Below are 12,830 nucleotides of genomic sequence, written 5' to 3' on the forward strand. Positions count from 1 at the left end.
TTACAAAATGCTATTTTTGAAAGTTATTCAGAAACTTAATGAAAAAGAAACCAAACTAATAGAAGTTTTTGTAAACAAAAAAGAAAAACCAAGTATAATGAGTGAACTTACTGGCCATAGGATCTGCTCCAGGAGACAGCACAAAGATTAAAGGGATTGAAGAATTTGAATCTAAGTAACTTTTTGTTAGATCAAAAGGAGGTGGCTCAACAAATTTCTTTCCAAGTTTATCAGTCACAAAGGTTGTTATAGCTGGTGTAATCTGTTTTAAAATAAATTGTGAGCATAATATAGGATTTTGTTGTAAGATACACAACTTTTATTTCAAGGCAGCTCAACTGGTAAATATTCAATTATTCAAAGAAATCTAAATCCTGTGGCAAACAGTTACAGCAATCCAAAAGACTTACATGTTGGCAGTTTGTTTTTTCTACACATTTTAGGAATGTATTTTTAATTGTTATTTTATAAGCAGGAATAGTATTTTCGACTTAAAATCAAATGTGATTTAAACAGCCTTGAATTAAAAAGTCAAAAAACAAAACCCAGAAAATTTTTCTTCAATGTATAGTGCATGGAATGTTAGAAGGAAACAGGTGTGCTAATAAATTTGCTAACTCTTGATTCTTTAGAAATATATAGTTGATTTCACATTTGCTTACTTGTGGTGCATGACAGTCTAATATTATTGTAATGACTTTGGTCACTAGGTATAATAAGGATGTTCAGTTTCTCTTTGGGGTTCAACTTGAAAATTACTCTTTGACTTCTTTGAATCTTGGCAATTAATGGAATCCCTATTTGGGCAGCTATCAGTTTTAAAACCAAATCTGATTTTGAATAGCCTCTAATAATATTGGAGCAATTCAATTCAATTGCTAAAAAACTTTTACAGAATTTGAAAATCAGTGAAAAAGATGACTTCATAATAGTTTAGTCAGCTAAAGCATTTGCTATTCAGTGCATTTGGTCCAAATGCTATTGGTGCTTCTGAGGTTCAACAGTGGCTGGAAGATTAATTTTTGCATTTCATATTTTATGGATTGTTAGCTGTCTTGAATGCTCAGATTAAATAAAAATGCAAGGTAGACATCAAATAAATGGAACTATATTTCAGAACTCAAACAATAACTACTTATTTAGCTGCCAACAGAAATTATGTCACATATATCATATTTACCTTGTCAGGTCTCAAGCATCGGAGAATAATCATTTTCTTTATTTCATTCAAGTCTGTATTCCATGGTTTGGGTAAGGCAACAGTCTGGGGTTCTTTACTGTCATAAATGTTACGCCATTCATGGGTTTGTGAAGCTACATGATTCCTGCAACAATAAAATAAAATGGAAAGATTTAGATTTCACCTTTATACAAGTATAAAAACTCTTCTAGATGTTCTTCTAGAGTAAGAGTGGTGAAGCCCAGTTCATTTGGTAAGCAATGGCATAATTTCTTCTAAGTTTATTTTGGGAATAATATAATTTAAAATCTCTCTGCCACCATGCTTCCAAAATGATCATGTTCTTCCACTGGCACTTTATTTTCTCATTGGTTTTTTTCCTGGTAGTTAGTATCACTGGCACTGGAGAGGGGTTATTATATTCTGTTTCTCACTTTCTGAGTGGACTAGTTACTGCAGTGTTGTGCAAACTTGGCCACTTTAAGATGAGTGGCTGGCTGGGGAATTCTGGGAGTTGAAGTCCACTCATCTTAAAGTGGCCAAGTTTGGACAACACTGAGTTACTGTATTTAACAGCAACATTCTGTGAACAGATAATATGGGATGTAAGTTAGTAATGTTTACAGAGCTTCATGCTTATTCACAGAATGGTAATTTTCTCAGAAAGCCCCCGAGGCTCCCTTCTCTTTGATCCTCACTTGTGTCCTTTTCTTTGACTTTTTATTCCCTCATCTGCCTCTCTCCAATTTCTCATAGCTTTCTGCCCCTCCTCTTCCAGAAAGTGTCCAGTTAACTCTACACGCATTCTCCTAATGCAGCAATTTGGTGTTTCTTCACAAAAAGGGTGGGCAATCTGTGGTCCTGCACACTGCATGAAGACCTCAAATCCATTTTTCATGAAATAAAGCCTTAAATAAGTGTGTGGAGTCTTTGCTAGGCTTCATGTACCCCTACATCCTCCCCCCAAAAGACCCCAAAAATGTATTAGCCGTACCTGTGACAACACTATATCATCGCCACTACTTTGCAACCCTCAAAGAGTTTAAAGAAAAAATCGGCCAGTGACTGAATCAAGTTGCCTACCCCTATTATAAAACACATTGATTTGTCACTACAGACACTTCCCAGCCATCAATGGTTCCATTCCCTGGGCTAAGAAATGCAAGTCCTACATACATAGGATTTTTACTGGAAAATAAACCATGAGCTGCATAGGTTCCAGAACTCTAAGTGCAGCTCATATCCAGAAGCCTATTATTGCTAGTCCAGATAAACTAGCAGAGATGTACAGCTATCTTCATTCGAAACAGCAGCCACCTCAAAGACTTATTCTAAGAAATATCCTTTCTTTGAAGTAGTTCCTCCTGCCATACTTACTGAATCTATGGCAACTGAAAGACCAAAATGAAGTAACAGAGTCAACACACAGGAGCAGCAATCAACATGCAAAATCATTAGCAGTGACTGAAAAGCTAGGGATAACAAAACACAGATAATTTTGACTTTGCTACTAGGTTTGCAACTGCTGTAATTATGCATGTTTAGTTTAAAAGTAATAACATTTATTATGCATAATGTAAACCCAATAATTAGATTATTTCTTAACAAGGCTATTGAAAGACTAAATAAAACCATCTATATGTATTCTCTAGGAATTGCATACAAAAGCATTCTTATGTTACAAATTTACTGATGAAATGAAACATGCAAATGGAAAATCTCCTGTTCTCTCATTCCAAATCAGATAAATTTAGCATCAGACCCCTACTTGATACCCTTTCTTTTTACCATTTGCTTTTTTCTTGTTGAACGAGGGAGGAGGATTTCAGAATTGCATCATAAGGAAAGACCCCAATATTATTGCTGAATCTCAGGCTGAATGCCTGAAGCAACCATGTAGGACCTCAACCCATTTTCCCTTCTTTCCCTTCCTTCTATATCAGAAAACATTTATCCCAAAGAAAACAATTTGATTATAAAAGAGTTGCTATTGTACCGTAATCCTTTAAAAGCAGGCATATCACTTGCACGACATATTTCATCCCAGCTTTTATCTTGTAACCAAGATGGATCAGGGTTCTTGAATTTACTCTTGAGACCAACCCCTCCAGTTAATAAAAACATAAATTCTTGAAGTTCAATTTCTTTCCTAGCCCTGTTTTAAAAAAGCAATAACCAAGTACAATTTAAGTAACACACCATTATTTTAGTTTAAAATGCAATTGAGACTTTAAAAAATCCTTATTTGTATAATATCTATTTATAGTCTAGGAATTACTAAGTATATATTTATTTATTTTTCAAATTTATATATGCCTCCCATCTCACTGTACAAATGACTCTAGGCAGTGTTACAAGTAAAAAACTATAAAATCTTAGAAAAATATACAAAAACTACAAAACTACTAAAATTAAAACTAAAAGTTAAAACTACAGTACAAACTAAAACTAAAAAGGCGGAAAGAGCATCCTCAAGCTACCAGCCACCCCCAGTGGCAGAATTCACTAATCAACCACCCCAAGTATGCCAGAATTCACTAGCTACAATTGTCACTAAAATTCACTACCATTATCTTAAGTGACTAGTGATCCTTTCACAATGGAGGTTTCATGGAAAATATATCCAAACACTGTGTTGGAGTCCTCTACGTGGCAAGACTAACTTGTGCAAGCACTGCAAGACACACTCATGCTGGGGTGTTTATAGGATTTGAGTGGGATCCTGTAATAATAGCAGTGGGCTGGAAAACCCAAGAATCCCAGCAAAGATTCCTATGAGATAAACTGATGAGGCAACTTTGAAAGGCTAGATGAACTAAAAGGGATGCAAAGTAGAACAGAAATAAATAGAAAATATTTGGAGAAATGATATATCTCATAAAATATTTAATGAGACTGAATTACTAAACTATAGCTCAATTTAATCCCAATTTAATTTGCTCTGGTGTGCAGATGCATTTTAACAGCTTCTTCTCATCAGTGATTTGCAAATGCAAACATGCAACTACTTGAAAGCTGAAATTCTCCTAATTTTTAAGATGCTCCAAGATAAATAATCAACATTCTCTTAATATATTAAAGGATTCTAAAGGACAGAGCCTCTTACATCAGAAGATTACAGCAGAGCAAAAATGAAAACAGCAACTTATCCTTCTCAAACAGGGAACGACAAACATTGCAGTACAAGTTGTATGTGAAATGGTCATTTAGATATCGTAGCCTTTTTTCCAAAATTTTAGATTTGTTGCTATTAAAAAAGAAACACATATTTAGAAAGTGCATACCCAATAAAGAAAATATTGATATATGCATCCATATATTGATTTAATTGTAACATACTGCAGTATCTACAACATATGCACCTGAGTAGGCATACCTAATTATAAAATAAAAGGAAAACAGAAAAATAGGGAGAAAAGATTCTTGATTTTTTAACAACTTCTATTGTTAAATAGGGGCTATTAAATATTTATTTACAACTTGAAATGTTTACAAACTAACAAACAGAGAAACTACTATTTTCAGAAAAAAATTGCACTTGCAAGAATAAATAGGTTTAAAACAGGAATATTTTGAAAAATTAAATACTACAATTAAGTAAATTAAATACACAATTACTGCTCACCTGTCATGAATAGAGTTGATGTAAAGGTTTACAAACCAACTGAGAGAATACTGGTACATTGGGTCTATATTAGCCAGATCAGCAATACTAAAGAACAATACAGATGAATGCTTTGCAATGGGCCTGTAACCTTCTCGAGACTGTGCTATTTTAATTTCAGTTTTTTCTGCAATCTGAAGAAAATATATTCCTTAGTTATTAGAATAATGTCTAAGCATAGTATAGAGCATTTTTTTACTACAGTGTTCCTTGCATTATACAAATACATTGACTGGTGCCCTGTTTATTAGCTGGTGGAACAAGTCCTATGATCAGATTTGTGTGTTTGTATAAAACATGACTATACACAGAATCAGAAATAAGAGCAAGCTGAGAACTTTCTGGTAATGCTGCAAATGTTCTAGACTATTTTATAATAGCATATTTGTAAAGCAGACTACATCAGTATCTTTTGAGGTTTAAGCATAAGTGTCAAAGAGGTAGTTCAAAGATAAAAAGCAGTTCAACAAAAGAGGAACACTCCTTAAATAGAGATGGACAACCACTTGGATGCTCTTTTCAGATAGACTCTAGGGATCAGAAAATTATTGCTGTAAGGGCTTCTAATTTGGAAGGGGTGGCAGTGACAAGAGATTCAGAAAAATGCATTCTTTTTCATCCTTCCACCCTTTCCTTCCTTCCATCATCTAAGTTAATAACATGAGAGCGCACTGCAAATCTTTAGAAGAATAACCGTTCCCATACAATTCTCCACATTCAGACACCCTATTAGTTGAAATGCTGCCATTGGCACTGAGGGTTTAGTTCAATAACTAGGGAGAGTAAAGAGACACATGTGGAAGGAAACTGGAAGTATTTGATCCATGTTAAACATTTGAGATTTTTAAAGGCTGACTCTCCTTGCATGTTGAACTTTATAAGCCACTTAAGTTTGATTCCAAGTTTAGGCATGGAAAATTTTACCAGCTTATATAATTTAAAATAATGTTGGTATGCCACAAGATACTTCCCTTAATTATTGCACATAGAGTGATAACTGAAATATCCTAAGCAAGGGACACAGTGACCCAAAGATGAGTGACCCAAAGATTACCCAAAGAGAGGGCAAAAATAACTGAAGAAAGGACAGCACTCTCTCCCTGACATACATTTCTTTTCCATACATACTCAACTTTCTTATTTTGTCCTACCTACCACCCCCTTATCTCCTACACACACACACACACACACACACACACACACACACACAGTGGTTTTGGCCACCAAGAAAAAGGAGAGAGCCTTGGAAGCTTGCCCAGGTGTCAGCCATTTCTTTAGCCCTACCCACTTTCTTCCCACCAGGCCATTCTTCCTCACTGCTATGCAGGCTCCTTGGAGACCAGCTAAGTCATATTTTGCTTACATCTATTCTTACTGTCCTCCATGAGATATCAAGAGACTAATTACCATATCTGAGTTGCAGAAACTCTTGGGAATCATTTACTGGTCATCTGGTTTTGCAGCCCAGATATGGTAGCCCTATGGGAGAGGACAGAGAAATAGAGCAGTTTTAAAAAGTAGGCAAAAAATGAGTCTGCCAGAGGGTGCAGGTGAACAAAGGGCAAACTTTTAAAAATCTGCCATAATTTTAGATGTCTGGCCACCTTAATTGCACACAGAATGGTGCCGCTATTACAGCATTGCTGTGCACCACCATAGCTATGTCCACCTTTGGGATCAATGCATTAATCATTATATGTAGCTATTACTTGCAAAATCTGAAGTTGCTTACCTGCTGCTTCTTTGTAATTTCATTAGACATTATTTTTGCCGAGTCCAAGATAGTAATTGCACTTTCATCTTCTAAAATATTACCTTCAGAAGACTGTAATGTTTCTAAAATTTTATTTTCTATATCTTTTAGTTGTTTCTTATTGGCAGCTGACTGAAGGATAAGAGCATTTCGTTCCTCCTCTAATTCTGGCCTAAAAAGACAAATACCCATTCATTTTTGTTTTGTTTTGTTCCTTTAATGTCAATGCTTTGTTGGACACCATTATGTTTAAATATTTATTTTAAAAAATTATACAGTGAAAAATATTTTCTTTTGACATTCATTTTTGGATTAAATGATTCTATAAAACTATTAGTAGACTCATGCATGTTCTTTCATATCCTATTTAATGTTATCAAGCTATCACAGCTAATGCTGGATCCATACTGGCATAAGGTCAATTGCAAGGGTGACATATTTTATCACAGCTTCAATGCCTTGTAGTCCTGCTTCCTCCTGTAATTAAATCACCTTACTATTCCAAATATAGTACGCTGGCAAAGATTTCTTCTACTACTTGGTTCTGATTATTGTACAAGGAAGAACCCACCATTCAGCCCACAAGCTGCTACCCATTTCCCTTATTTTTTAATTTAAAAATTAATTAAGTTTGGTTTCTCTCTGAAAAGCCTGAACCTATTACCTAATTACCTATGCATGTGTATATGTATGTGTGCATGTTCAGTAATTGGTTCCTTGAATTAGAATGAAATTGAATTTTATTTATGAATTAAACCTTCTGAGAAGAAACCAAATACTTACCTTTCCTTGGCAACAACAATGCCTAAAAGTTGATCTTCTAGTCCTTCTGGAGTAATCATGAAATTGAGCAAAGAAACCTTTGTAGCTAATTCAGGTAAATAATGTGGATTCCTTAATTTGGTGGTAATATAAAATTTGAAATCAAAAGAATATTCAATTGTTGTTTCACCAAGTCGAATGCAATCCATGCCCCCTAGTGTTAAAGAAACAAAAATATTTGTTCTACACAACAATAGCCTTTAATTGGCAGCATATTTAGCAGTCTAGTAGTGAAAAATAAATGTAGTTAAACAGATTATGACTGCATTCAGATATCATGTTTAATGTTAGTTTGGGATATCCTTGGATTCACCTAACACCCTTTCTCTCCTGCACAACTTGTTTTAAAATAGCATTTTAAAATTTTAAAAAATAGAATAGTATTGAAGTCCTGAGGATGCTAATAGAAGTGACCATGGAAATCCCAAATGAAGTCTGATCTGTGCTTCTTCAGGTCAGCAGAATTTTACAAACCAAAAGTTAATAATAAATTCTTATTGGTTTATTTTTCTTTTACTCCATGATTTTATTCTTTAGGCCTGCAAATCCCACACTATGCGCCATGGGTCCCAGGGCACCATAATGTACAGTTTGGAAACTGCTAGGAGCATTGTGAATCAAGGAAGTTTGGGAACCTCTGCATTAGGCTTGTCACTTACATCACTTACCTTGATGTGCTTTTGTTGTTACATTTTGATCAAGTATGTCCTCTCCTGCTTCTGTGACAATCTTGTACCTCACGACGATCCCTGGCACATCTTTACCTTGTCTTATCTCCATCCACATAAAATAAACCTTTGTATTTCTTCAGATTTCTCTTGCTAACACTTTTGGCCCCTTCCTGAACTTAATCTAACAGTTTATAAATTAGCTTCCACTCACACCATGGAAATATCTTTCTTGCAACCCTCATGTTTTCAAATGTTGGGGACCATTAAGGGTGGAAATTTGATTCATCAGAGGGGTCTGTTGATGTTGCTTTGAATATAACTCCAACTTTTTATTTTTCTTTTTGCCTTATTAATGCCCCCTTCACTGCTTTTTGAATAATATTGAAACCTAGCATAGAAACTTATTGGTTTCATCTCTTTAGCTCGCATGCATACAATTACTTTGAAAGCTATGCCTACATACAGGGGAGAAAAAGCATCCTGAACTATTCTGATTGAACTGATTCAGTGCTAGAGAAAAGTCTGCTCTTCTGCCTTTTTTGGAACCAGCAGAGTGTATGCTTACTATGGGTTAGCCCGTAATTTCATACCTTTTTAGCACAGGCTTTGCAGTAACCTGACACAAAAGCTGAACAAATTGAAGTAACAACACAAGCTGAATAGAAGGGAGGAATTCTAAATGCACCTGTCAAAATCCTGAATGTCTACTTTTGCTTTTCCAACACCCTTTGTCTTTGTGTTGGAAAAGCAAAAGCAACAAGACAGAAAACAATGTTAAGTATTAATCAATATTATACATGCAGCACAATACTAAAATAAGAGCAGGTTAAGCTTCTTGGATTTAAATTTGCAATGCATGGAAATTTGGTTACAAAATAAAATACTAACAGCACTAAAAATATTTTTGCATTACCTTCATCTGTTACTAGGCAGCAATATTTAAGGAATAAAAAGAAACACATTAAAAGATGTAATGGACTATTGTGTTAAAAAAAATAGCAAATATTCTTCTTGAACTTTAATAAATAATAGCCTTTATTATTTCTTGTACCTTGTTTAAAAGTTTGCCTAAGTAGCAAGGGTTCCAAGGAAGGATCTATCTCTTCTCCAACATTTTCAAGCAGAAGAGGAGTTCCAAACTGAATGCAATTTTCTAGAGTTCTCATGTAGTCTGAATCGGAAAATTTTATGACACTCAGTCTGTTCTCTTTCTCAGAATGTTTTATCCATTTATTTGCTTGACCCTGGGGATCAATCATTAATGGCCTACAAAATGGCATCAAATTGTTATTAAAAGACAAATGTTTAATAATCAATCATTTGTCATAGGAACTGACTTTGAAAATTGATAGAACGGTGCCAATAACAGTCAATGAAATACACCAGATAGGGGATTCTGATATTACTGAATCAATAATCAAGTATTATGCATTTATAAACTACTTAAATAATCTTAAATCTAAATTAGTGTTGCAGCTGCTAAATTAATGTAAAAATAATAATATTGAACACAAATCCTACACAGATGAAGAGAGACAATTTCCAAGACTGTGCATTTCTTTGTACGTAGAAAGTATTTGAATCCAATTCCCAAGAATTTCATTTATAGGTTCACATTTCCAATTATGTTGTTTAATCAGACATCTGAACCAATACCATCAAAGGACTTCTTCAAAAGAGTGGATTTATTTATCAGTAACAGAACATAGTTGAGAGTTTAAACAAGAAAATAATGATAGACTTAGATAGGAAAATATTAGGGGTCAAATCAAATTGTGCACACTAGCTCCAGGTGTGGATTAAATATTCATCCCACTGTTACTGGGAAATTACTCTGGCAGCACAAAGTAACATAAATGTCCAAGCTGTGAGAAAGAATACGAGAATTCATTGTAACTTGATCCAAGTTCAACTAGTATAAAAGGGGATAGATCCTTCCCAAAATGGAATCAGGTTATGCCAGGCACTAACTAGTCAATTTGAATTTCTCTCTCCAAAAACTGGCAAACACAGTATTTATTTTGTGAAATCTATTTTTTCCCAAGCAGTTAACAGAAAATCAAGATCTTCTCACTGTATGAAAATCCAGGGCCTTCTCCAATGAATTTCTCTGGTAAGGTTTTCTTAAAGATTCAGATTTCCAAATTATGACTGCTTAAGTCTACTTTAAAAGCAACTGGTCATTTTTAGTGCTTCTTTCTGATGCTTCAATAAACATCTGAATCATTAACTTTTTTGCCTAGACTAAAGTTAGTCTAACTTATGTATTATACTCCTGTTTTGATACAGATAAAAGGAAGTCCTGAAAAGGGGCTTATGTGTATGTCAAATATTTGAATTTCTGCAAATGCAGGCAATAGATGCCCAGAGTCATGTGTCGAGTGGGCAGCCTTATACATTTTAATAATAAATAAATAAACAAGCATATTATCACGTAAGTAGTGGGCAGTAATTATTTCTAAGAGGTGTTTGTCCTATTTTGCTGAATTCGAGATGCAAATGCATACTAGTTTGTCACAATATGCATATTTTGTAATGTATACACCTTTGATATTTCCCAACATTTAAAATTCTAATTTATAATTCTAATTTATGGATATAAGTCATTGTAACTCCCTAAATGATCATTTGTCTATAGTACAGAGCTTATATTTGATTAATGTTTAATGATGTGTTTGGGGGACTATGTTTTACTTGACCATACTGTATGTAAATATCTCTCATCTATTTTTTCAAATTCAAATTCTTTATTACAGGTCAGAGACCCAGACTTAGTTTATTTTTATATAAAATATTCTTCTGCTTTGCTTATTGTAATGTATGAACCATGTTTGGGGATTTTCATCCTGTCATCTAATATATTTTCAAATATCTCTTTTAGGGTACTTTAGAAATATGCATAACGTATAGTTTAAGTTTAAAAAGTTAAGAAAGGCCCTTTACCTCACAAAACATTTCCTTCTTCCCATTTCTGTTGATTCCCTCTCTTAGTAAATTCTATCTGTATCACATCCACTGCTAGAATAATCCCATAATTTTGAGGTTTGGCATCTATGTATGAAGACATTTATCCATATCATACTACCAGACTACCATTAGTACTACTACTCATGCTCTTCCAAAGGTCTCCAGGAGTCTCCAGATCACTGTTTTAGGAGGCTGAAAGCAGAGGGGGGATTTGCTAGAAATTGCTTTGTCCTGTTTTATCACAGGAATGAAAAGCCTTCCATGGGCAGGTTTTAGCCTTCAATTTACAGAAAATTAATATTTGACTCTAACCATAATACAACTGCTGTTGTATTTCTTTTTTACTTATTTTCACTTCCTTCCTGTTATAATTTGACCCCTCTTCATTTTTTTCTGCTTACATTTTTGTTTCTTTGGGCTACTGCATTTACCCTTCTGCTTCATAAAATGATATGTGATGCAGTTTAATTCTTACTTCATCCACAAAGCCTTGAATCATTGTAATTAGTTTTACTATTCCAGCTATCAACAACTGTCTCCTAATTTTATTCACTTAGTTTGACTGAACAAACAAAATTAGTTAAAACCATGCCTAGCCTTTCTCTTTTCTCATTCTTCTTATTGAGGTCGGATTGCTGATAAATAAATTTTTTTTAAAAAATTAAGAAATTCAGCTCTTTCCTCCCTCCCTGAAATCCTTCAGTTTTGTTAGAAAGTTTTAAGGTTTTTTCCATTATCAGGCACTCACTCTTGAAGTCTTCCTTGTTCCATGTTAGCATATGGCTTGTTCACACACTTCGTTTATTCATTATAGTGGAATAAAATTTTACTTTACTTAGCACTACAGTATTACCTCAATTACTTTTTGTATATGTATGTGTGCTTTCAAGTCAGTCTTGACTCCTGGCAACTGCTTGGTCGAGTCCCTGCAGTTTTCAAAGGTGGTTTGCCATTGCCTTCAACTCAGAGAGAGTGACTTGCCCAAAGTGACCTAGCTGGCTTCATACCTAAGGGATGATTAGAACACACAGTGTCCCAATTTCTAGCCTAGTGCCTTATCCACTACACCAAACTGGCTCTCATTTATCAATTTACATCCAGGAAAAAAATCAGGCTACTCCCTATCCTCAAGGAGTAGTTAAAGTTGTATGTACATATGTGTGTGTTTGTATGTAACTATGGATATACAGTATCTTTCTCTGCCTCCTTCAGTTGGCTTAAGAATAATTTGGTGGCCATAAAAAAATCAACAATATATATAGAACAAATATAACCAGAGATTTAAAAACTATCAATATCAATGCTTCAGTAACCTAATTTTAGATTAATTAGCAAAATAATAACTTCCAGTTACCTACCAACGTCTAGAATTGTCAACAATCACACCATTATCTATGGAAAATTGATCTGTTGGAAGACCTGCAATATTCCAGGCTCTAATTTTTATTGGATCACCAAGGGTCTTACTTAGAGAGAAGTTTTCAGAACAAGGAATGTTTTTCACCTGTAGGCACAGATAAAGCTTGTATCTATATATTCATTATTATTAAACATGTGTACATATAGTATTAAAATAGTTCATGTTGCATTTAATCTCACTTTTGAGTAAGACAGTCAAGAGAAATTAAATAGGAAAGGTTAATAGGCAATATTAATTTTGAATAGAAATTTAGCTATTGTTTCCATTATGATGTACGGTATTAAAAATCATAATGCATGTTAAAATTATCTCCTTTAATTGCAGCATGCTAATTAACAAGATATATGATCTAT

The 12,830-nt window shown here is 34.2% G+C and overlaps 1 protein-coding gene across 1 annotated transcript in view; it reads right to left on the reverse strand.

Moving 5' to 3' along the window:
* The window catches only part of DNAH12 (dynein axonemal heavy chain 12), a 117,864-nt gene that overhangs the window by 20,119 nt on the left and 84,915 nt on the right, over window positions 1–12,830 (reverse strand). Inside the window, exons 54-62 of the mRNA XM_088134789.1 lie at window positions 12,416–12,561; window positions 9,142–9,356; window positions 7,381–7,573; window positions 6,577–6,769; window positions 4,806–4,978; window positions 4,287–4,427; window positions 3,177–3,335; window positions 1,181–1,325; window positions 112–262 (exon numbers count right to left, since the gene is read on the reverse strand). Coding sequence (XP_087990915.1) covers window positions 112–262; window positions 1,181–1,325; window positions 3,177–3,335; window positions 4,287–4,427; window positions 4,806–4,978; window positions 6,577–6,769; window positions 7,381–7,573; window positions 9,142–9,356; window positions 12,416–12,561 — 1,516 coding nt within the window. The remainder of the gene's footprint in view (window positions 1–111; window positions 263–1,180; window positions 1,326–3,176; window positions 3,336–4,286; window positions 4,428–4,805; window positions 4,979–6,576; window positions 6,770–7,380; window positions 7,574–9,141; window positions 9,357–12,415; window positions 12,562–12,830) is intronic.

The sequence above is a fragment of the Python bivittatus genome, unplaced genomic scaffold, assembly GCF_059951505.1.
Source record: "Python bivittatus isolate LINGU-HERP-01145 unplaced genomic scaffold, Pbiv_v1 ctg000080_np1212, whole genome shotgun sequence".
Classification (NCBI taxonomy): Eukaryota; Metazoa; Chordata; class Lepidosauria; order Squamata; family Pythonidae; genus Python; species Python bivittatus.